The sequence below is a fragment of the Pangasianodon hypophthalmus genome, chromosome 26 (genome assembly GCF_027358585.1).
Source record: "Pangasianodon hypophthalmus isolate fPanHyp1 chromosome 26, fPanHyp1.pri, whole genome shotgun sequence".
Lineage (NCBI taxonomy): Eukaryota > Metazoa > Chordata > Actinopteri > Siluriformes > Pangasiidae > Pangasianodon > Pangasianodon hypophthalmus.
The window spans coordinates 4,915,309-4,941,381 of NC_069735.1; the positions used below are offsets into that span (position 1 = coordinate 4,915,309).

General features: G+C 39.2%; 1 protein-coding gene across 23 annotated transcripts in view; it reads left to right on the forward strand.

Annotated features, from left to right (window-relative positions):
- The window catches only part of dmd (dystrophin), a 260,429-nt gene that overhangs the window by 215,536 nt on the left and 18,820 nt on the right, over positions 1 to 26,073 (forward strand). For 16 of the 23 annotated variants that reach the window (XM_026928746.3, XM_053230031.1, XM_053230024.1 and 13 more), the window contains 5 exons: positions 579 to 617; positions 6,920 to 6,985; positions 10,787 to 10,852; positions 13,498 to 13,656; positions 13,744 to 13,984. In XM_026928746.3, coding sequence (XP_026784547.3) covers positions 579 to 617; positions 6,920 to 6,985; positions 10,787 to 10,852; positions 13,498 to 13,656; positions 13,744 to 13,984 — 571 coding nt within the window. The remainder of the gene's footprint in view (positions 1 to 578; positions 618 to 6,919; positions 6,986 to 10,786; positions 10,853 to 13,497; positions 13,657 to 13,743; positions 13,985 to 26,073) is intronic. The other 7 variants (XM_053230040.1, XM_053230026.1, XM_053230038.1 and 4 more) reach the window with 3 other exon arrangements.

Consider the following 26,073-nt stretch of genomic DNA (forward strand, 5'->3'; position numbering starts at 1 on the left):
TTTTTTTTAAGCTCAAAGATAACAGGCTTGATTGTTAAAAAGTTCATATAGCAAATGCATTAATTTAGGTTATTATTAATTTAGCATTTAAATTCTATTTTCTAAAGTGGCAAACTTTTCTGTGAAAGTGCAGAATAAGTGTCCAGTCATTTAGCCCCGCCTTTTCCATCTGTGCTTTTGTTATGGTTTCTGGTCAGTGTGTTTTGATTCTCAGCTTCCTGGGGGGTGGGGCAGCTGGTGATTTCACTAACAGGCATGGTGGTGCAGTGGGTAGCATTGCTGCCTCACAGCTCCAGGGTACCTGGTTTGGTCCGGAGCTCAGGTTACTGCCTGTGCTAAGTTATACATGTTTTACATGCATGGATTTTACTCAAAGTTCTCCACGGGTTAAAAAGTAGCACTGGACTCAGCCAACCCACAATAGACTTAATTTGTCATTATTATAAAACATCTGTGTGCAATATTTTGCCCTTTATGAAGTAATGTAATTACTAAAAAAATAAAAAATAACACAAAATAATTGTGTGTGTGTGTTCGTGTGTGTGTTGTGTGCGTGCACTCTTTGACTTGTTTTGCAGCCCTGTTACTCTGATCAACTTCTGGCCTGTTGACCACCCGTGAGTACTCATGTTACAAATATTCACTTTAGTGCAGGCAGGTATTCACATGACTCACAAAAATAACTATAGAGCTAGACTAAAGTTACCAAATAAAATCATACCAAATAAAAGCCATATCAGATGGATAGGGTTGCAGACATTTGCAGTTCCCTCTGAAAGTATGAAAGTAAGATGAATATGAGATGATAAGAATTTCAGCTTTAATTTTCTGATATTTACATCTAGATGTGTTGAACAAATTAGAACATGGCACCCTTGGTGGCAGACCACCCAATTCTTAGGTGTCAAAGTATTGGAACAGATAGTCTTGGAGTAAATAATACGTAATATTTGGTTGCATATCCCTTGTTGCAGTAACTGCCTCAAGCCAGTGACCCACTGACATCACCAAACTGTTCTCCTTTTGTGACAACTGCTGTGTCTTTTTGGTCATTGTCTTGCTGCATGATGAAGTTCCTCCCAAGTAGATTGGATATATTTCTCTGTAAACTGGCAGACAAGAATGTTTCTGTAGATTTTTAAATTCATTCCGCTGCTACCATCATCAGTTACATTATCAGTAAAGATTAATTTGGCCCTTCCATCACTTTGGTAGAAGTTAATCTTGGTTCCAGAACTTTTGTGGCTCATCTCTGTATTTCTTTGCAAATTCTAGTCTGGCCTTTTATATTTCTGTCCTAATTCTGTCTGGAAGCAACTGGTTGCTAGGAATATAATTGGTGATAAAACCCCTAATTGGACAGGTATTCCCTAGTTTTTGCAATGTTGGTCTCTCTAAACTCAGCAAGAAAGGCTTTTGGAAATCTCAGTTGGTTCATTAGCTAGTCATCATTGCAAGGAAATCGTGGTCTCTAAAAACATGTTCTCCACTTTCTTTGTCAGTCGGCATAGTCTTCTATTAATGCCAAAAAAGCCATTGTGCCATAGATAGTGCATCATTTAATATGGATCAGTGAATGTGTGCAGTTGCTTCACTGTTTGCACCTAAAATTTATACCAACCCATAAAGAGGTCCTATTTCCTTTCGCGCGGGGATTAAACAAATTGTAGAGTCTAAATTGTAATTGACTAGTCCAGGTAAATAAGTAAAAACTTGTCAAACTCTACTGTTAAGGCTTTAGTGCCTGTATGCTTATAAGTTCTTATGACACTGGTTAAATAATTTGAAGTGTTGCAAATGAGCATTTAGCTGTAATTCCATCCATATCCACAGAATTCTGTCATTTCCCGCTGTTTCTAAATTGTTAAGTATGGCTCTACGCATTGGTCAAAGCTTCCATAAGTATACATCCGATTTCTCACCAAGAGTTTCTTTATACGTATATACAGACAGTTTATAAGTATTTGGACAGTGACACAATTTTCGTAAATTTGCCTCAGTATACCACCACAAACTAACATAATCATAAATGTAGGATTATTTTTAATACTTGGATGCAAATACTTTACAGTCAATGACTTCCTGAAGTCTGGAATCCATGAACATCACCAAATTCTGAGTTTCCTTCCGTGAGATGCTTTGCCAGGCCTTTACTGCAGCCGCCTTCATTTGCTGCTTGTTTGTGGGTATTTCTGCCTTCAGTTTTGTCTTCAGTAAGTGAAAAGCATGCTCAATTGGGTTGAGGTCAGGTGACTGATTTGACCATTTAAGAACATTCCATTTCTTTGCATTAGAAAGCTCTCGGGTTGCTTTTGTGGTATATTTTGAGTCATGACCAGTTTTGCAGCATTTGGCTGAATCTGAGCAGAATTCATCCTGCTGATTCTATCAACAGTCACATCATCAGTAAAAACCAGTGACCCAGTTCCATTGGCAGCCATATATGCCCATGCCATAACACAGCCTCCCCATGTTTGACAGATGATGTGATATGCTTTGGAACATGAGACCTTCCTTTCCTTCTCCATACTCTTCTCTTCCCATCATTCTGGTACAAGTTAATCTTCTATCAGCACTGATCAGGCTTTTTTTTTTTTTTTAAGAGAGAGAGAGAATTTTTAGCAAAGTCCATTCTTAAGTGTTACCAGTGGTTTGCATCTTGAGGTAAACCATCTGTATTTACATTCATGAAGATGTCTCTTGATTGTAGGCTTTGATAATGATAGGCCTACCTCCTCGAGACTGTTCTTGACTTGGCTAGATGTTGTGAAAGGGTTTTTTCTTCACCAAAGAAAAAATTGTGATCATCCACTTTAGTTGTCTTCCATGGTCTTCTAGGCCTTTTGGTGTTGCTGAGCTCATCAGTACATTCCTTCTTTTTAAGAATGAAGCAAATTGTTGATTTGGCCACTCGTAAAGTTTCTGTTATCTCTCTGAAAGGTCTGTTTTGTTTTTTCAGCCTAACAATGGCCTCCTCCACTTGCATTGACATTTCTTTGGACCGCATATTGAGAGTTCCCATGAACAGCTACCAAATGCAAATTCACTTGGAATCAACTCCAGACCTTTTATCTCCTTAATTTGTCATGCAATAAAGAGAAAACTTGCTACACCTGGCCATTAAACTGCTTATCAGTCAGTTGTCCAATTACTTTTGAGCCTGTGTAAATGGAGGTACTATATAAAAATGGCTGTAATTCCTAAACAATTAATGCAATTTTTTTTGTCACTGTCCAAATACGTAAGGAAGTACAGCATCCCACAGATGCTCGATCAGATTGAGATCTGCGGAATTTGGAGGCCAAGTCAATACCTTGAACCCTTTGTCATGTTCCTTAAACCATTCCTGAACAGTTTTTGCAGTGTGGCAGAGTGCATTATCCTGCTGAAAGAGGCCACTGCCATTAGGGAATACCATTGCCATGAAGGGGTGTACTTGGTCTTCAACAATGTTTAGGTAGGTGGTACGTGTCAAAGTAGCAGCTACATAAATGCCAGGACCCAAAGTTTTCCAGCAGAACATTGCCCAGAGCATCACACCGCCTCTGCTGGCTTGCCTTCTTCCCATAGTGCATCCTGGTGCCATCTCTTCTCCTGATAAGTGACGCACACACACCCAGTCGTCCACATAATGTAAACGAAAAAATTATTAATCAGGTCACCTTCTTCCATTGCTCCATCGTCCAATTCTGATGCTCACCTGCCCATTGTAGACGCTTTCCACTGTGTACAGAGGTCAGCATGAACACACGACCAGTCAGCGGTTACGCAACCCCAAACACAGCAAGCTATGATGCACTGTGTGTTCTGACACCTTTCTATCATAGCCAGCATTAATGTTTTCAGCAGTTTGTTCTATGGTAGCTCTTTGGACCAGACGGGCTAGCCTTCGCTCCCCACGTGCATCAGTGGGCCTTGAGCACCCATGACCCTGTTGCCGGTTCACCGGTTGTCCTTCTTTGGACCACTTTTGGTTGGTACTAACCACTGCATACCAGGAACACCCCACAAGACTTGCCGTTTTTGAAGATGCCCTGACCTAGTTACCTAGCTGTCACAATTTAGCCCTTGTCAGAGTAAGTCAGATCCTTATGCTTACCCATTTGTTCCTACTTCCAACACATCAACTTCTGTTCACTGACTGTTCACGTGTTGCCTAATATATCCCATCCCTTGACAGGTGCCATTGTAATGAGATAATTAATGTTATTCAATTCACCTGTCAGTAGTTTTAATGTTATGGTTGGTCAGTGTATACAAGACAAAATAACTTTATTTACACAAATGAACTAGTTCAAAAGTTTACGCTTGATATGTTGTTACCTGGATGATCAGTGACTGATTTTATGTTTTGTGTGTTTGTGTTGAACTGTTAAACTGCCCACTGTTCTTCAGAAAAATCACAGTGGCTATATGATGGTTGAGGTCCATCTTTTCACACTGAGGAGAATTGAGGGACTCGTACATAACTATTACAAAAGGTGCAATTCACTGAAGGCAAAATACTACATTAAGAGCCAGGGGGATGTAAAAATTTCAGCAGGATGATTGGTGGTGTTATTATTTTGTTTAAAGATCTTATTTTTTTTTCATTTAGTACTGCCTTTCAGAAGCTTAAGCATAAGATATTTGCATGTTTACCAGAATACAAAATAATAACAATTTACACTGATCATCCTGTTAAAAATTTTACACCCCCTTAATGTAGTGTGTTGTCTTCATGAGCATCAGTGAATGTTTGCACCTTTTGTAATAGTTGTGTGAGCTCCTCAGTTGTCCTAAGTTGTCCTCTCCGCTGAAAGTATTGGAATGGCAAGGCCAATTATTTTGCTTTCACTATATACTGAGCACATTTGGATTTGAGATCAAAAGATGAAATGAATGAGGTGATTGATCAGAATTTCAGATTTAATTTCTAGTTATTTACATGTGTTTATTTAGATGTGTTAAACAACTTGGCACCTTTTATCTGAAACCACTCATTTTTCAGGTGAAAAATTGTGTTTCTTGTTGCCCAGGTGTGCCCTGTTAGACTGATTAAATAATTAATAGCTCTGAATGTCTACTCTTGGATTGAGCCCTGGGTTTCGCCACTGAATACTGCATTTGCTGTTAAAAAGATAATGAAGCAAGCCATTTTGAATCTGAGGAAAAAAACCAAAAACTATCAGAGCCATTGCACAAGCACTGGGCATAGCAAAAAAAATCACTGGTGTACTACAAAGCAGACATCAAACAGGTTAACCAAAGAAAACAACAGCAGTTAATGACATAAATATTGTGAGAGCTTTGAAGAAAAAAAAACAAAAACAACAGTCAGTGACATCACCAAGAATCTACATAGAATGGGGTGACAGTATCACAATCCACTTTTGGAAGAAATTGTCGAAAGCAGAAATATAGAGGCCATACCATACGATGCAAACTACTCATCAACAGTAAGAATTGAAAGACCAGATTGGAATTCACAAAGAAATACAGAGATGAGCCACAAAAGTTCTGGAACCAAGATTAACCTCTACCAAAGGGATGGAAAGGCCAAAGTGTGGAGAAAGAATGCTCATGATCCAAAACATACGAGCTCATCGGTCAAGCATGGTGGAGGTAGTATCATGGATTGGGCTTGCATGGCTGCTTCTGGAATGAGCTCACTAAACTTCATTGATCATGTAACTCATGATAGTAGCAGCAAATAATAAAGAGATGAGCCACAAAAGTTCTGGAATGAAATCAGAATGAATTCAGAAGTTTACAGAAACATTCTGTCTGCCAATTTACAGAGAAATGGATCCAATATAATTGGGAAGAATTTCATCATGCAGCAAGACAATGCGTGAAGACACACTGCCAATACAGCAAAAGACTTTCATCGGGGGAAAAAAGTGGAAGGTTTTAGATTGGCCAAGTCAATCACTAGACCTTAACCCAACTGAGCATGCACTTCACCTGACAACAACTTAAGGAAGCTGTAGTTCAAGATTGGAAAGGCAACACAAAAGAAGAAAGCAACAGTTTGGTGATGTCAGTGGGTTGCTGGCTTGATGCAGCTATTGTAAGAGAAGGTTATGCAAACAAATATTAAGTGTTATTTACTTTAATGCTATCTCTTCTAATACTTTTGCTCACCAACAAATTGCGTGGTTTGCCACCAAAGGTGCCATGTTCTAAGTTGTTTATCATATCTAGATGTTATCAGGAAATGAAAGTAGAAATTCTGATCTATCATATTCATCTTTTGATGTCACACCCAGTGTCTTCAGTATATGGCAAAAGCAAAAGAGTTGGCCTTGCCATTCCAATACTTTCAGAGGGGACTGTATGTGTGTATGTTTAAATCCAGTTTAAGTCTGATAACTGAGCTATCTTAAGTTGATAGCTCTCCCCTATCAAATTTCAGCTAGAGGGTGAAGACTAGAATGTTCTTCCTTCAAGACATGGGACGAACTTCTGCTTATGTTTTGTCACAGGGAAACTGAACACTCTAACTGCCCTTTTCCACACACATGAGTTCATAGAGTCTCAAAATGGACTAGTGTCTCTCCTATTGACAATGGAGAGAGTAATGCCTTCACTCCCACCCATGGGAGGGCACAGCATTGTCAGTTTTGCTCTTTTGGACTGCTGGCCATAGATGACCATGGCTTTGTTGGGATTTGAACTCTTAATCTCTCAATAAAAGAGAGACTGCTTATTTGCACCACTCGGGGGTCTTGAGCTGATGGAATTTAAGTGATTACTTGTTTTTTTAGAAAGAGGCCAGTGTGGTGTATATAAACAATGGGATTTCATTAACACCTATATCTAAAAACAGTATAGTAGTAAGTTACTGTTATAGATTTGTTGCTCTTTATTAACTAATTAGCATTTTGATGTGCATCCTTTGTAAATACTAATCCCTTTGCTTCTCTGTCAATTATAGGCCAGCATCTTCTCCACAGCTGTCCCATGATGACACCCACTCACGCATTGAACATTATGCTAGCAGGTGAGAGCAATATTTGAAAATAAGTGGGAAAATAAAAATAAAAATAAAAAAAAAAAGGCAGCTCCACAATTTGTCTGTATTTGCCAAAGTGATGTGTGGGGGCCTGGGAAAACCCTTCAAATGGTCACATTTTGACTATATATAGTTAATAATTAGTAAACTACAGGCTTTCCTGAACGGATATTGGTGTTCTATTTGCAGATATCTCAATCACAAAAAAAGTAGCAATATTTTCAAAACTGGTTACCCCCAGAAGGGAAAAAAATTGAATTTAAAAATTTCATTTCAATTCCATTGAAAGATGCCCCAACTACCTCTCCATTTGTAATCAGTTTATGAAAAAAAAATTACTGTCAAATTATAAGTTTATGGGAAACGTATGGGAAATAAGTCTCTTTTATCACCTAAGATAAATATCACTTATGGCATTTCAATATGATAATGAATGATTCACTGAATTCTGTTCTGTTGGCTATGGATGGTATTCAGAGTAGGCAAATTATGAAATAGATGGAAAAAAAATGAAAGTGTTTTTTTCTTTGCTTTCAAATGTAAGTGTAACAAGAGACAATTTAAAAACGAAAAAAAAAAACCAATAATACAGTGAAATATGAATGAGAAGATGGTAAGCATTGAATAAACATCTAAAAAGGAGTCTGGTATATTGCCAGTATATCATTTTAGTTTTCACTTTATATATTAATTTCAGATTAGTTTATAAATAGCTGTGAACAGTTATTAAAAACATGTCATACAGTCATAAAACATGAATAGTTGGAAAATAGCACCTCATCCAGCACATCCTGTTATTTTTGCATTTTTATATTGTGCACTGACAGTGCACACAACTTAATGTAGCTATGAGATACCAAATCACAGTCGTGAAATCACAATGCTTGTGCTGGACAAATGCTATTTTATCATGTATTTAATTCACTATTTTGTTGAATAATATATTTAATATATTTAGGACTAGCCGCAATGTTATCTGTTTTCTAGTTATGATCAAGTCTGTTTTTTTGGTGCCGTGACAGTGCTTTAAATGAGCTTTGCAGGTGGATAGCCAAGACAAGGTTAGAAAGTTTTGGTGAAATATATTTGTTTTCTTAAAGTAGACATCAAAGTATATTATTGGCAGAAAAACTCAAATTCAAACCAGTTTTCATCATTTTTGGCTGAATTCAGCTACAGTGACATTTTCCAAGACCATTACACAGGTTCCGCTCAAGGTTTTTTCCTCATATTGTCTCAGGAAGTTTTTCCTTGCCACCATCGCCTCTGGCTTGCTGATTAGGGATAAATTTACATTTACAATTTATTTTGATTTAATTTAAGTTGAATGTGTTTATATAAAGCTGCTTTGTGACAATGTCCATTGGTGAAAGTGCTATACAAATTAAATTGAATTGAATCACAAGCTTATGTTCAAAAGCAGTTTATGAAGATGTTTACGTGGACATTTAAGTGCATAGTTATGTATAATCATGTACCTATGTAAATTTCCTGAATTTCAAATGGTGTCCAATGGAAATTAAATTATGTGACCATAAAACATTTAAAAATTTACAGTGTAAATCTGCAATGTTTATTCCACATGAATAGGATCTAATAGGATCAATAGAGGGGCAGCATGAGTTTTAATTACTTGGTCAAGGGGTAAAGGAGCACTAGGTGTGGAGCACATTGGCAATGTGTAGCTTTATACCTGTCCCAAATTAAAACCTTATAATTAACCTTATGATTTCTGGTGTGCATAGTTTACCCATTAAGCCTCTGCTGCCATGTTAAATAATGGTATAAGTATAGGTACCACTTGATGTTCTAGCCTTAGATGCAGTAAATTAAATGTATAAGTTTACAACTTATATCCTGAATTTATATATTTCTGTAAAGCTGTTTTGTGACAATTGCCTTTGTTAAAAGCTCTATAGAAATTACATTGAACTGAGTTAAATTCCAAAATTATTGGTGCTCTTCAAGGGAATGATCAAAAATAAACAATTAATGCAATTTTATATTTTGTTTTATATTCAGCTGTTGACATTTGTCTGAGTCGCTCTGGATAACAGCATCTGGCAAATGACCAGATGTAATTATTTGAGTATAAATATGTCAGATGCTAGTTTTTAATAGGGTTTAACACAATATCTTTTTTTCAACCAATTAAACCAGGTTTTCTTAGGCAGTTGCTTTTTTATGAAAGATTTTAATTTTAAAATGATTGTCTTTCCCACACTTAATATTTGGTAAATCCTTTTTTGGAAATAATTTGCACTGAGTTTTACCAACAATGTATAACAAGGTTAGAAAACACCTGTAGAGTGATCTTTATCCACTCCTCCAGGCAGAAAATTTAAAGCTGCATTATATTCAGCTTGCACATGTGTGTAAGGACTTTATGAGAGCCCCCAAACCACAAGCCACAAAACAGCTCCAAGGCAACATGACTCTCATCATTTTTCACCAAAGGTTCGGATGGTGTGTATAGTCAAAAAGTTTGATTTTGGTTTCATCTTACCATAACACACAATTCCAATTGTTCAGATGCTGCATTTTGTGGGTAGGTCTCTTAAAAGCCATGAAAGCTTTCCATATAGCTCATTGTTATAGGGAAGGTGTCTATTTGAAACTTATTCTGAAACTTGACAACAAGAATCAATTAAACTCATGCATCTACTTTTTGAATTTCAGCTATTAAAGACTTTACGAACTTTTTTAATATGATAGCGCAATAGTATGATAGTAAGATAATTGGTATTTTTTTTATTGCTTATGTAATTATACCCATTAACTGACTTGTGCAAGCATCTGTTTCTTTTGTGGTGAATGTGGGTCTGTGTTAAAAAGTAAATTTTGTTTACACCCCAGGCCAACAATGTTTTTAAAGGAAACAATGACATTCCAGGAAATTTGTAATTTTATAATTATTTTAAATGTTGTGTAGACTTTAACACATACAGTATATCGGATCAAAAATACAGTTAAAATATAGAATGATTTTGTTAGAAGTATTAGTGGAAAATCTCAACTGTGTGTGAAATTATTATTTATACAATCATTCTGATCTGGAAGGGTGCAAATAGTTCTGGAGTTAAGTGCTAACTGGCCATTATTTTGTATGTTCTAGTGCAGTGTTTCCCAAGCATGGAGTACCATTGCCTTGCACATTTTGGTGTTTTACTGCTTTCAATGAGCTAATTAATAAGCCTGGAAGGGAAAACATTAGTTATGAATGTAACTCTGGTTTGTTGAACTCTGGATAACCACCAGTGGTGGTGTTTAACACCTGGGTGCCTGCTCAGTGGATGTTCACTCTGCATTAATGCAAGGGAGTGAAGCACATGCTCCATATCTCTGCATAATTCATATCTCTGAGCGTGAGCTCACTCAATTCTACCTAGCAACAGCTAAGAATCTGACAGAAAAAGAAATGGCTATAGTCACCATGTGTGAGGAGGCAGAAGAGAAACTGAAGTGGAAAAAACGCAGAACACAGAGTCTATCACAGACTGAAAAACTGTAGGGTGCATGGACATTGGTGAGTAGAGAAAAGGAGCTTAAAGTACTTATAGTAAGTCCTGCGTACCTGCCATCATATGCCTTTGTTGTAAAGGTCTTGACATATACATACAAATGCACGAGAATGTCCAGGTATTACACACCACCCCCGGCAGTTAGAAGGGGTGACACAGAACATTGAAATGTTCCGGGCAGTGGTACTCTAGGACCAGTATTGACAATATCTGTTCTAGTGCATTTTGATATGTGAAAATAACAGTAAAATAATTCTGTCTTCCACAGGCTTGCTGAAATGGAAAACAGAAATGGTTCATATGTGAATGAGAATATTTCTCCTAATGAGAGCATGTGAGCTGACACCTTTATTTGTTTTAATACTAATAAATTAAAAGAATATATCTGTTATTATATGGAATGAGACCAGGTTGTTAACGTGCAGACAGTAGATCCATGCACATACATTTTGTGCCAAGCCAGGGAAGCTTCTCCATTCACCTTATAAATGTTTGCTCTCAGTCAATAATATAATTAATAATAATGGCTTCTTATTGAGGCCATATTCACTGTTAATCATTTTTGCTTACAGTAGATATAAAAATTCAGAAGTAAAGCCAGAAATGAACATATATAGCTTCAGTGTGACTTTGAAGCTAACAAAATTCCAAAGAAAAGCTAAATATTAGAAAAATTAATTTAAAATGAAAAACATTTTAAAAAACCTAGAACATGCACACCCCTCCCAACTAATACTTTGTGCAGTCACTCTTTGAATTGACTACAGCAGTAAGTTTTTTGAATAAGTTTTGATCAGCTTTTCACATCTGGATGTTGCAAATTTATCCCGCTCTTTTTTGTTAGTTCAATCCCTTTCAAATTGCCAGGGTTTTTTTCTGCATGGTCATGTCATTCCACAGATTCTCTATTAGATAGAGGTCTGGGCTCTGTCTGGATCATTCCAAGACTATTCTTTTTTGAGGTCATTCTTCGAGTGGAGGTGTGCTTTGGCTCATTATCGTGTTGGAAGGTGAAATTCCTCTTCATTTTCAGCTTTGTGACATTGGCCAGCAGGATTTGTGCAAGAATAGCTTAATATTTGGAGCTAGTCTTTATGCCATTTACGCTATATTGTCAAAAATTTGTGAACACCTGACCATCACACCCATGTGCTTGTTGAACATCCCAGATTTAGTCCCCTTTTTGTTGCTACAACAGCCACCACTCACCTGCAGGCCACTCAGTTTCTTCCACGCCATCCTTGGCAAACCATGTCTTTATAGACTTTGCTTTGTGATGCTGGAACAAGTTTTAGCTAGACCTTTTAGTTCCACTAAAGGAAATCTTAATGTTACAGCATACAAAGACATTCTCAACAATTCTGTGCTTCCAACTTTGTGGTAACAGTTTGGAGAAGGCCCACATAAGGGTGTAATGGTCAAGTGTCCACTTACTTTTAGCCATATAGTGTAGCTAAACTTGAGTGCCAGTGCCAGCTGAAGATAAACAGTATGATATTACCCTGTTTGAAGCTGGGTAGGATTTTCTTTTTTTATGATGATTTGTGTTGTCTTTTGTGCCAGACATATCTTTTAGAACTAAGGCAACCCACTGACACCATCAAACTGTTCCATTCTTTTTTTGTGATGCTTTCCCAGGCTTTCAGTTGTTGCTTGTTTCTTTTTTCAGTCTCCTTTTCAGGAGGTGAAATGCATGTTCAGTTGGGTTAAGGTCTGGTGATTGAAATTAGCAGACAATGTGTCTGTAGACCTCTGAATTCATTCTGATGCTACTGTCATGAGTTACGTGATCAATAAAGTTTAGTGAGCTCATTCCAGAAGCAGCCATGCAGGTCCAAACCATGACACTACATCCACAGCTCATATGTTTTGGATCATGACTAGATCCTTTCTTTCTCCACACTTTGGACTTTCCATCACTTTAGTAGAGGTTAATCTTGGTTCCAGAGCTTTTGTGACTCATCTCTGTATTTCTTTGTGAATTCCAATCTGGCTTTCCGATTCTTACTGCTGATGAGTGGTTTGCATCTTATGGTATGGCCTCTATATTTCTGCTTTCAACATTTTGAACAGTAGATTGTGATACCTTCACTCCTGCCCTGTGTAGGTTATTGGTGATGTCACTGACTGTTGTTTTTGTTTTTTTCTTCACAGCTCTCACAGTGATTCTGTCATTAACTGCTCTTGTTTTCCTTGGTTAATCTGTTTGATGTCTGCTTGTTAGTACACCAGTGGTTTCCTTCTATGCCCAATGCTTGTGCAATGGCTCTGATCTATTCCGCCTTTTCTCAGATTTAAAATGGCTTGCTTTTCTCCTATACACAATTCTCTGGTCTTCATTATCCTTTTTAACAGCAAATTCAGTATTCACCGCCGAAACCCAGGACTCAAACCAAGAGTAGACATTCAGAGCTATTAACTGTTTAAACAATAAATCTAACAGAGCACACCTGGGCAACAAGAAACACCTGTCAGTCACATGTTAAAGTATTTTTGATCCCTTGAAAAATGGGTGGGTTCAAACTAAAAGTGCCATGTTCTAAGTTGTTTAATACATCTAGATGTTAATATCTGGAAATAAAAGCTGAAATTCTGATCTACTGTCTCATATTCATTTGATCTTAAACCCGGATGTGTTCAGTGTATAGCAAAAAAAAAAAAGAATTGGCCTTGCCATTCCAGTGGTTCCAGATTTTATGTTTAGTATTTGCATTGCATAAGGCTAACTTAAAATGGACAAAATATGTTTGCTTTTTTTTTTGTTTGTTTTTTTTTACTGAATATGTCTTTTCTGGTGGGTCAAAAAAGTGTGCACTTGTTTTTACATGTAAATCAGGCCCTATTTTAGTATGAAGCACTGTTCAAATACAGAAGGCATGTGTATGTTGAAATATTTATAATTTTCCATATATTAAAGATACAAAGGTGTCTTGAATTTTTTGTACTTTATATGTGAATTTTGTGTTTTGGTTATTGTAGGGATGATGAGCATCTACTGATCCAACACTACTGCCAGAGTCTTAATCAGGGCTCCCCCTTAAACCATCCACAGAGTCCAGCACAGATCCTCATTTCAATGGAGACTGAAGAAAAGGGGGAACTTGAGAGAGTTCTCAGTGATCTAGAGCAGGAGAATAGGTTTGAACATTTTTAAATGTATATTCAAGAGCACAGATACTTGTTACACTGTTGCAGGGCAATTACTTATCACTGTCAATGTTTTAGGAGGCTACAGGCAGAATATGATCGACTTAAGAAGGCCCATGACCACAAGGGGTTTTCACCTCTTCCTTCACCTCCACCAATGCTACCTGTTTCACCCCAGAATCGTGATGCTGAGCTCATTGCTGAGGCAAAACTACTGAGACAACACAAGGGTCGCTTAGAGGCAAGAATGCAAATTCTGGAAGACCATAACAAACAGCTTGAGTCTCAGCTTAAGAGGCTTAGACAGCTGCTAGAGCAGGTGGGTAGGACTTGACCTTACAATTGCTTTTACAAATTAAGTTAAAATAGGTTTCATACATTTACAAATGTAATTTATGTATGACATACACTATATGGCAAAAGTATGTGGACACTCTTCCATCACATTTATATGTGGATCTTCCCCAACTTTGTTGCTACAAAGTTGGAACTACACAATTGTCTAGAATGTCTTTGTATGCTATAGCATTAAAATTTCCCTTCACTGGAACTAAGGGGCCTAGCCCACTTTTGTTCCAGCAAGAGAATAACCCTTTGCACAAAGCAAGCTCTACAAAGACATGGTTTGCCAAGGTCAGTGCGTAAGAAAATGAGTGGCCTGCACAGAGCCCTGACCTCATCCCAACTGAACACTGTTCATGAACTGATGAACTGGAACCAGGCCTGCCCGCCCAAAATCAGAGCTTTCCCTCAATATGCTCTTGTGGCTAAATGGGAGCAAATCTAGTGGAAAGCAGTGGAGGTTCATATAGCAGCAGAAGGGGGACCAAGTCCGTATTAATGCCGATGGTTTTGAAATGGGATGTTCAAGGACAGATTCGATTGTGATGCTCAGGTGACCACAAACTTTTGGCCATATAGTATACATAGCATTATCATATCAATACATCATACCAACAAACTTAAAGCTTGTATTTGTTAATATGATGATGACCCTTATAAGTAATTTAAGTATTATTTTTGCAGCTTTGAATATATTGCTTTCAGTGGGTTAACAGTTAGTTTGAATTTAAAAACTATATCTGGAGAGAGAATTAGTCAGAAAAAATGTGATTTAAATTATCATTTATTTTAATTTAACTTTATAATTGCCCTCCTTACCTGGTCACTCAGTTGGTGGACCACCTACTGTGGGCGCCTCCAGTAGGCATATATTGTTTCTATTTATTAACAATGGGTTAATGGTGTTTATGAAAATATATTAACATTTGAGAAATGTGGTTGCGCCTCCTCATATGTGAAATAAGTGGATAAAAAAATAGGGTGGGGAGTTCAAAGATTCCATATGTGGTGAATGGTCAGAGCACTTCAGCCTTAATGGGAATGTTACATTAAAAACGGACATCACTGACTGAGGAACCATGTTAGTGAATAGAGAGTGAGAGATAATGATTGAGGAGAGAAGGGAAATTCATGGGTGGTGCACAGGAATCCCTTTGTCTAACAGAATTGGCAGTTTACAGCTTAACGGTCACAGTATGCACAAACAATAGTAAACAACTATCTGCCCAGATGTGAACAGTCTAACATGAGTTGTTTCGGTCCATTGTGCACAGGAGAAGGAAACAGTTGATATTTTCCAATCTTCGTTCTAGGAGTGAATTGAATGAAAGACGTTTAGCCATCCAGTGAGGTTTAAACCACAGCTGTTTTGCCTACTGAAAATAAAAGTAAATTTATAAGAAAAGCAAACAAGTGAACAAATATATTGTTGCTGGGTGGAATTAGTCTTTGCAAAGGCCTCAATACAAGACAGAGGTTATTTTCATGCTTTAGTGATGTGTATTGGGTTATGCCCATCCATTTTACTGTGAGAGTACAGTAACAGTAGGGAGCTACCTATTGTAAATGTGTAGTACCTACACTGTTTACCTCTTCTCTAACTAAAATTATCATTATATGAAGTCCTTTTTGTAGTCTCTCAAAAACATGTGGCAAATCCCCTACAGAATATTTAAAATAAATGCAAATAAATTATATTTAAAAAGAAATTGCACTTTGAGCAATTAAAATTTGATATGTTTTGGTCATCTGCTATTTGAAATGGTTTCATGCTGCTGATAAAAGAGCCAAAAAGCAACAAACATCAGCTGAGGGACATGTAGGAGCCGACAGGTCTGAAGACTGTTAATACTCTTTCATTGATTGGTCCGAAATGCAGTGACAGAAAAAGGTAAGCAAAGCAGGCGCATACACCAATCAGCCATAACATTAAAACCACGGAGAGATGAATTGAATAACATTGATTATCTCAGTACAGTGGCACCTGTCAAGGGGTCTGATATATTAGGACGCATTTGGGCCAAATTTTGATGGCTAGATGACTGGGTCAGAGCATCTCCAAAGTGGCAGGTATTGTGGAGTGTCCTAGTATGCAGTGGTTTAGTACCTACAAAAGTGGTCTAAAGAAGGACAACCGGTGAACCAGCGCCAGTGTCATGGGTGACAAGGCTCACTGATGCGCGGGAAGCAAGGTCTAGCCCGTCCAGTCCGATCCCACAGAAGAGCAGTAACAAAAATTGCTGAAAATGTTAATGCTAGCTATGATAGAATGGTGTCATAACACAGTGCATTGTGACTTGGTATATATGGGACTGCATAGCAGCAGACCGGTCAGAGTGCCCATGCTGACCCCTGACCACTGCCGAAAGCACCTACATTGGGCACGTAGGAACTGGACCATGGAGCAATGGAAGAAGGTGGCCTGGACTGATGAATAATGTTTTCTCTTACATCATGTGGATGGCCAGGTGTGTGAGCGTCACTGACCTGGGGAAGAGTTGGCACCAGGATGCACTATGGGAAGAAAGCAAGCCAGTGCAGGCAGTGTGATGCTCTGGGCAATGTTCTGCTGAGAAACCTTGGGTCCTGGCATTCATGTGGATGTTATTTTGACACATACCACCTACCCAAACATTGTTGCAGACCAAGTATACCCCTTCATGGCAATGGTATTCTCCAATGGCAGTTGCCTTTTTCAGTAGGATAATGCACCCTGGAGGCCCCATTTCGCACTTTACAGCAATTGCTGTTAACATCTTGGTGCCAAACACCACAGCACACCTTCAGAGGTCTTGTGGAGTCCATGACTCGACAGGTCAGAGCTGTTTTGGTGGCACAAGGGGGACCTACATGATATTAGGCTGGTGGATTTAACGTTATGGCTGATCGGTGTATATGGCCCAGGGAAATCAACTGAGCATGGAGAATATGGATATAATGTAAAATAAATTATTAAATCGTAATTATATAAATAACAATTTTAAAACATTGTGTACTGTATCCAGTATTTTTTTTTTGTTTTTTCTGTCCATATGTCCAGAACAAATCTTATTTCTCCAGCGATTCAGCACTGTCCTGATGCTTAGTTCAGTTGCTAAGTTTCTCCAAAGTTTCTAAGTTTCTCCAAGATACAGAGCATCAGTTTAATTGTTCTGTTTCGCTTCTCCTAACCGCCAGTGTTTAAAACTTATATACATTTTTGCGTGTATGTGTAAATGTCAAGACCTTACCTAAAAGTTGCGTAGTGTTACTATTTGCAATAAATAAACTTGCAATAAGTGACTACTTTTCCTTTCCTCTGTTCACTTTCATACATGCTGGACTACATGTAGATTCTGAGTTACCCTCTGTGGCTTGCAAAGCTGTGATAGACTCAGTTTTTTTACTTCTGTTTTCTTCTGCCTTGAATAAACACATTCCATTCTCCGTCAGAGCATTGGATGTGATTTGCAAACTAGAACTGCTAATTGCCACTTAGCTTGATGGCTCACGCCCCTCTTGCAACCAGGCTACCAGCACCAACGGGGTGCTCAGGCTACCAACACCAACAGGGTGATCTGTCTCGCCATTTTCCTTATATTGCTGACTGTCAGTAATGTAGATTCCAGTGGGCTGCAATGTACTCAGCCCGAACCGCCATTGAGCTATGCCTATGCATGCCTGCAACATAGTCTACCCAAATCTTCTGGAGCCAAAAGTTATGTGCCTGCTTTCTCGTAATTGACCATCTGTGAGATGCAGTCTAAGACTCGGAAGACCCTATGTTGAATGTTGAATTTTTAGGCCGTCCCCTAACCCTTGGGATGGGACATGGTAGCTCAAGCAACCATAATGAACATGCTCTTTTGCCAGATGATGTGTCGTACTCAGTGGTACATTGCCCCAGTGTTGAGAGCAAACACAGAGACTGGCTGACTAGATCTTATGACATTATGTGCATACCTAATGCTTACAGGAAACTTGGTTAATTATCCATCTAGCACTGGAATAGCTGTTTCTAATAGTTTCTCCATTACTGAGCTGTTTGAAACCTTACTTTTAGCAGGACACATGGGTCGAGAGAAGGGAAAGCGCTCCTCCAGTTTGGTCAACGCACATCGTCAGGTGTGGCTGGCTAGTCCACACTGCTGGAAACATTCAGGGAGACCCTGCAAGGGCCCCCACACTCACCGAAAGTTTTCCACTTTTGCATGTTAAAGTTATCAGATGTTGTTCATGCCATGACTGGTTCAGTCTGTGGACCTGCATAGTGCTTACTTCCATGTTATTCCTGGAAACATGGATACTTCTTGAGGATTGCCTCCATGGAACAGGCATACCAGTTAAATGTCTTGATATGATCAACCCATTGGTGTTCTCGAGATGCATATGCCTTTCTTCCTGTCATCTCTGATGGGCAGCGGTGTTAGTGTTCTCCCATAAATAGACAGCTGTCTCATCTGTTCGTCCCCGCAGACAGCAGGTTATTCTGGACATCTTCTTGCACACATCTTGAAGCTTAGTGTAAGGGTAGACTTGCATAATAACTTCCTAACACCAAGGTGGTTAGATACCCCCATATTTTTCCCAGCCACATGCAGTTTGGCAGACATAAAGACAAACTTGTTTTCTATCTTTCTAAATGCTCAGAAGTAGCCACAGAAGGCCAGTTTCTTTCTTATGGGGTCCTGAAATTGGGGGGAAAAAAGCAAAATTTCCAAATGTGAGTGATATTAGGGACATATAGATCCCAATTTAATAGTCACAGATGCTAAAAGTAACTGTTTGTGGTTAAACTACTATATTTACTTGACCTTGTGTAAAAAAATCAGAGCTCTGAACAACCAATATAATTCAAGATATTGACAAAATTACAATACAAGTTTTAAAATTTGCTTTAAAAAAGTTTTTTAAAAAAATTCGACATGACCATATCGTCATGTTGACTCACTAGTAGAATCATGAAAAATTGTGTGAAATATGTTTAAAGTGTGGTAATATTAAGTTCCAAGCTGCAATCTTCTTCCATGTTGTCTTCACATTTAAATTTATTCAGGTATGAGCCTATTATTTTAGCCTATTCGACTATACATATATAAAGTAAACTGTTTGACTGGATCTCAGACTTTAGTAATTTACTTGAATTTTTCTGGGTATTAAACAAAACAGCAAGTTATAAAATTGCCTTAATTTAATGGAAATGTATCTGAAAGTAAAAGCAAACCTAAAATAGTTCATGTTCTGACATGAAGTACTGCATGCTCAGTGGCTATACACAGTAACATGCTACAGTGTTTGTAGCATGTTGGCACAGTCATGGGAAAAGGAAAGTACGCCCTCCTTCAATTCTATGTTTTTATTTATCAGGGCCTAAACTTCTCTAAACAAACAATCTCAGGTGACAAACAAAAAACACAACAAATTTCAGTATGTAGTCATTCTCTCCAGGTGGGGGAAAAATAAGTACACCTTTCCTACTTTCACAATTATCGAGAGAGTGATTAGCAACCAGGTGTTACTAACAAAATGCACAAGATTAGTTAATCATCACAAAGTGTGGCTACCTCTATAAAAGCAGATCTTTTGGCTGTTTTGTGTTCTTGAGCACTCAGGTGTGTGTCTACATCATGCCAAGAACTAAGGACATCAGCCATGACCTCAGAGAAGCAATTGTTGCTGCTCATCAATCTGGAAAGGGTTATATGACCATCTCCAATCATTTGAAATTCACTATTCTACAGTGAGAAAGATTGTTTACAAATAGATAGGCTTCAAGTTGCCAATCTTCCCAGGAGTGGGTGTCCCAGCAAATTCAGTCCAAGATCAGACCAGTTAATGGATATAAGAGATATAAAGAAAAACCCAAGAGCTACATCAATGTACAAGCCCCTGTAAGATGTACAAGCCCCTGTAAGCACATTAATTGTTTATGTTCATGACAGCGCAATCAGAAAATACTGAACATAACCTGGCCATACGTTAAATCATGTATTTAAGCCCTAATAAATAAAACAGAGAATTGAAGGAGGGTGTACTTTATTTTTCCCATGACAGTATGTGTGTCTGAACCCTTGTGAACATTTCAAGGTGTGTGGTCTGCTGTGCCCGTTCATCTATTCTGATGGGAAGTGGGATTGTAGGGTCTGTTCAGCCAGAATTCGGCTATCAGCCACACTGATTGCATAGTCCATTGAATGCTCTTTTTCTAGTCGTGACTGCATTTCCTCAGTCAGTATAGTCAGTTGGTTTGTATCTTGCATCTCTGTATTATGGACCCCTGTGTTTGGCAGTGGCCAACGGTGAAACCATGGTGAATTATGAAACAGGGTGTCCAAATAAGTTGTTCAGTAAGTCAAGCGAGTTTTAGTTTTAACACTGATTAGTTTTGTCACTGTCATGTAAGCAAATCTCTGAAATGCTCCCCATGAAATTAATAATTTTAATTTTACACAGGTACATTTTATATATATATATATATATATATATATATATATATATATATATATATATATATATATATATATATATATATTACACTGATCAGCCATAACATTATGACCACTGACAGGTGAAGTGAATAATATTGATTATCTCGTTACAATAGCACATGTCAAGGGTTGAGATACACTATATTGCCAAAAGTTTTGGGACATCTGCCTTTATATGCACATGAACTTTAATGACATCCCATTCTTAATCTGTAGGGTTTAATATGGAGTTGGCCCACCCTTTGCACCTGTAACAGCTTCAACTCTTCTGGGAAGGCTGTCCACAAGGTTGAGGAGTGTGTGTATGGGAATTTTTGACCACTCTTCTAGAAGTGCATTTGTGAGGTTAGGCACTGATGTTGGATGAGAAGGCCTGGCTCGCAGTCTCCGCACTAATTCATCCCAAAGGCGTTCTATCGGGTTGAGGTCAGGACTCTGTGCAGGCCAGTCAATTTCCTCCACACCAAACTCGCTCATCCATGTCTTTATGGACCTTGCTTTGTGCACTGGTGCGCAGTCATGTTGGAACAGGAAGGGGCCATCCTCAAATGTCCAAAATGTCTTGGTATGCTGAAGCATTAAGAGTTCCTTTCACTGGAACTAAGGGGCCAAGCCCAACCCCTGAAAAACAACCCCACACCGTAATCCCCCCTCCACTAAACTTTTACACTTGGCACAGAAGTACCGTTCTCCTGGCAACCGCCAAACCCAGACTCATCCATCAGATTGCCAGACAGAGAAGCGTGATTCATCACTCCAGAGAACACGTCTCCACTGCTCTAGACTCCAGTGGCAGCGTGCTTTACACCACTGCATCCGACGCTTTGCATTGCACTTGGTGATGTAAGGCTTGGATGCAGCTGCTTGACCATGGAAACCCATTCCATGAAGCTCTCTACGCACTGTTCTTGAGCTAATCTGAAGGCCACACGAAGATTGGAGGTCTGTAGCTATTGACTCTGCAGAAAGTTGGCGACTTCTGCGCACTGTGTGCCTTAGCATGCGCTGACCCACTCTGTGATATTACGTGGCCTACCACTTTGTGGCTGAGTTGTTGTTCCCAATTGCTTCCACTTTGTTATAATACCACTAACAGTTGACCGTGGAATATTTAATAGTGAGGAAATTTCATGAATGGACTTATTGCACAGGTGGCAACCTATCACGGTACCATGCTTGAATTCACTGAGCTCCTGAAAGCGACCCATTCTTTCACAAATGTTTGTAGAAACAGCATGTTTTGTGCTTCATTTTATACACCTGTGGCCATGGAAGTGATTGGAACACCTGAATTCAATGATTTGGAGGGGTGTCCCAATACTTTTGTCGATATAGTGTATATTAGGCAGCAAGTGACCAGTCAGTTCTCGAAGTTGATGTGTTGGAAACAGGAAAAATGGGCAAGCGTAAGGATTAGAGAGACTTTGACAATGGTCAAATTGTGATGGCTAGATGACTGGGTCAGAACATCTTTAAAACGGCAGGCCTTGTGGGGTGATCCCAGTATGCAGTGGTTAGTACCTACCAAAAGTGGTCCAAGGAAGGACAACCGGTGAACTAGCGACAGGGTCATGGGCGCCCAAGGCTCACTGATGCCCGTGGGGAGTGAAGGCTAGTCCGTCTGGTCTCATCCCACAGAAGAGCTAATGTAGCACAAATTGCTGAAAAGTTAAAGCTGGCTATGATAGAAAGGTGTCAGAACACACAGTGCATCGCAGCTTGCTATGGGGCTGTGTAGTCACAGACCTGTCAGAGTGCCCATGCTGACCTCTTTCCACTGCCAGAAGTGCCTACAATGGACAGGTGAGCATCAGAACTGGACCACGGAGCAATGGAAGAAGGTGGATAAATCACATTTTCTATTACATCATGTGGAAGGCCAGGTGCGTGTGCATCATTTACCTGGGGAAGAGATGGCACCAGCATACACTATGGGAAGAACGCAAGCTGGCGGTGGCAGTATGATGCTCTGGGCAATGTTCTTCTGGGAATTTTGGGTCCTGGCATTCATGTGGATGCTAGTATGACACACACCACCTACCTAAACGTTGTTGCAGACCAGGTACACCCCTTCATGGCAACCTAATGGAAGTGACCTCTTTCGGTAGGATAATGCGCCCTGCCACACTGTAAAAATTATTCAGGAATGGTTCAAGGAACATGACAAAGAGTTCAAGGTGTTGACTTGGCCTCCAGATTCCCCAGATCTCAATCCAATCGAACATCTGTGGGGTGTGCTGGCCATCAAGTCCGATCCATGGAGGCCCCACCTCGCAACGTACAGGACTTAAAGCATCTGCTGTTAAGTTCTTTGTGCCAGATACCACAGCACACCTTCAGGTGCAAGTCATCTTCAGGGATCTAGTGGAGTCCATGCCTTGACGGGTCAGGGCTGTTTTGGCAGCAAAAGGGGAACCAACACAATATTAGGCAGGTGGTCATAATGTTATGGCTGATCGGTGTGTATCTATATAGATATACAGACAGACAGACTACTTAATTTCTGAGGGAAATAGTTTTGTTTCAGCAGTACAATAAACAAGAAATTACAAGGACAAAGCCAATGCACAGAAAACAGATTACAGTTCCCATATGGCAGTAAACTGAGTAAGTAAAAATAAGATTAAACAATACAGATTTTCACACAACTCATTGAAGGTGTTGATCACTGCTATATACTCCAACTCCTGCCCTTCACTTCCACACCACACTACACCATTCCTCCCATCAGTCATCTTGGGGAATGTGTTGTGGCTAATAAAATTTTTCATTAGAAAATTTCGAGTTGTACTTAAAATCTGAGGTGTACAGTGTGAATAAGAAAGAAGATAGAAGATAGAACTGTCCCTTGTGGCACCCCTGTGTTACTCACCACCTTGTCTGACACACAATTCCTCAAATACATAAACTGGGGTTTGGCTGTCAGGTAGTCTGTGATCTGGTAGGTTGTGATAGTGTCCACTTGCATCCCCTTAAGCTTTTCATCAAGTAGAAGGGTTGTATGGTGTTAAAGGCATTGGGATAATCAAAGATTGTGACCTTCACAGCACTGCCAAATTTGTCCAAGTGGGAGTGGGCCCTCTGTAGTAAATAGATAATGGCATCATCTACACCGACTTGGTGTTGACATGCAAATGGAAGTGATGAGCACTCATGCCTGAGATTGGCAAAATAATCTCTCCAGGGTTTTCATCATGTGAGAAGTTAAGGAAATGCCCCACCTTTCCCTTTACTACTTGGTTTGGTGTTTCAATCCACCCATATCATCTGAAAATGAAGAGATGAAGTTACAAATAACACTAACCACTAAAAACAACACTAAGCCACACTAAAATGAGTAACTTAAAACTAGACTCAAGACTAGAGACTATTAGACACCTAGGCACCTAGAGATAATAAAGTTGGTTTTGGCCATGCATGGTGGCACCAGAGAAACAAAAATAGAACAATAATGCAGAAGATATCGGACATTTTGGAGGGTTTAGACAGCTTAGAGGGATGTGTGTCTGTTTAATTTTTCAGAAGTCAGTTGCTGTAATGGAGCATAATTTTAAGAGATATGATTAAATGAAACAACTCTTTCAAGTCATGCACTTGTGCTAAACAAGTCCAGAAGGTGAAACAATTGGCAAGCATGCAATTCACCCACCCTTTTTCAGAGCACATTTGCTCTGTGAATTGTTACTCAGTGCTACAAAAAATTCTACAGCTTCATACTAAGGAAAAAAAGTGATCTCAGTGACTTTGTCCATGGCATGATTATTGGTGCCAGACAGGTTGGTTTGAATATTTCAGAAACTGTTGATCTCCTGGAATTATTCCACACAACAGTCTCTAGAGTTTACACAGAGTAGTGCAAAAACAATGACTTGGGGAATGTTTTCTTGGCACACACTGTGCCCTTTAGTACCAATCGAGCATTGTTTAAATGCCATAGCCTATCTGAGTATTGTAGCTGGCCACTTGCATTTCTTTATGACCGCAGTTTAACAGCTACATCCAATCACAAAGCACAAGTCATCTTAAACTGGTTCCATGAGCATGACAGTGTACTTCAGTGACCTCCCCATTCACCAGATCTGAATCCAATAGGCCTCTATACACAGAGTCAGGTCTGGAAGTATTTGGACAATGACAGAGTTTTTGTGATTTTGCCTTTATACACCACCACAGTGGATTTGAAATAAAACAATCAAGATGTGATCGAAGTATAGACTTTCAGCTTTATTTTAAGAGGTTCCACAAAAATATGGCATTTGCCATTTTCAACAAAGTACCTCCATTTTCAGGGGCTTAAAGGTATTTGGACAAAGTGACATAATTGTAAATATAACCATACTTGGATAAAAATCCTTTGTAGTCAATGACTGCCTGAAGTCTGGAGCCCATGTTCTCAAAACTCAAATTCTGAGTTTCCTCCCTGGAGATGCTTTGCCAGGCCTTCACTGCACCCACCTTCAGTTGCTGCTTGTTTGTGGGTCTTTCTTGCCTTCAATCTTGTCTTCATTAAGAGAAAAGCATGCTTTATTGGGTTGAGATCAGGCGACTGACTTGGCCATTGAAGAATATTCCATTTCTTTGCCTTCAAAAAAGTCTTGAGCTGCTTTCACAGTTTGTTTAGGGTCATTATCCACCTGCACTGTGAAGTGGCATCCTATCAGTTTTGTAGCATTTGCCTGAATGTGAGCAGAGAGTATAGCCCTATACACCTCAGAATTCATCTTGCTACTTCTGTCAGCGTCACATCACAAATAAACACCAGTGAGCCCTTTCCATTGGCAGCCATACATGCCCATGCCATAACACTACCTCAACCATGTTTGACACATGATGTGGTATACTTTGGATCATGAGCTGTTCCTTTCTTTCGCCATACTTTTCTCGTCCCATCATTCTGGTACAAGTTAATCTTGGTTTCATTAGTCCGAAGAATCTTATTCCAGAACATGGGAGGCTTTTTTAGATGTTTTCTGGCAAAGTCTAATCCTGCTTTCCTGTTCGCACACCTTGATTTGGACAGTTTTTGCGTGTTGTTACTGGCAGATATCCTCTCAATCAGATAGGATGGGGAGTGTCTGTGAACTGCCATCTTCAGGTCTTTCCACATGTGCTCTTTTGGCTGGGGGACTTGAGGACGTTCAGAGACCTGTTCCGAAGCCACTCCAGTGTTGTCTTGGCTGTATGCTTGGGGGTTGTTGTCATGCTGAGCGGTGACAATTTGTACCAGTCTGTGGGCATGTGCATTCTGGAGCATATTTTCTTCAAGGACCTTCTGTGTTTGGGTACATTCATCCTTCCTCAATTCTGACCAGTCTCCTCATCCCTGCTGCTGAGAAGCATTCCCATAGCATTGATGCTGCTGACACTACCATGCTTCACTGTAGTAATTTAAGTTGCCAGCTATATTCCTTTTACTAAATTTCTAAAACGTTTTTGCTTTGTCATTATGGATTACTGTCTATAGACTGTTGGCCAAAAAGGTAAACTAAATCCATTAATTCTATTAACTAAATAAAATCTTGCTCAGAGATGGCGCCGAGTATGGCCGCTGTTCTGCGAGGTCAAAGATGACCTCTTTGGGTGGTTTTTTTGTATGTTT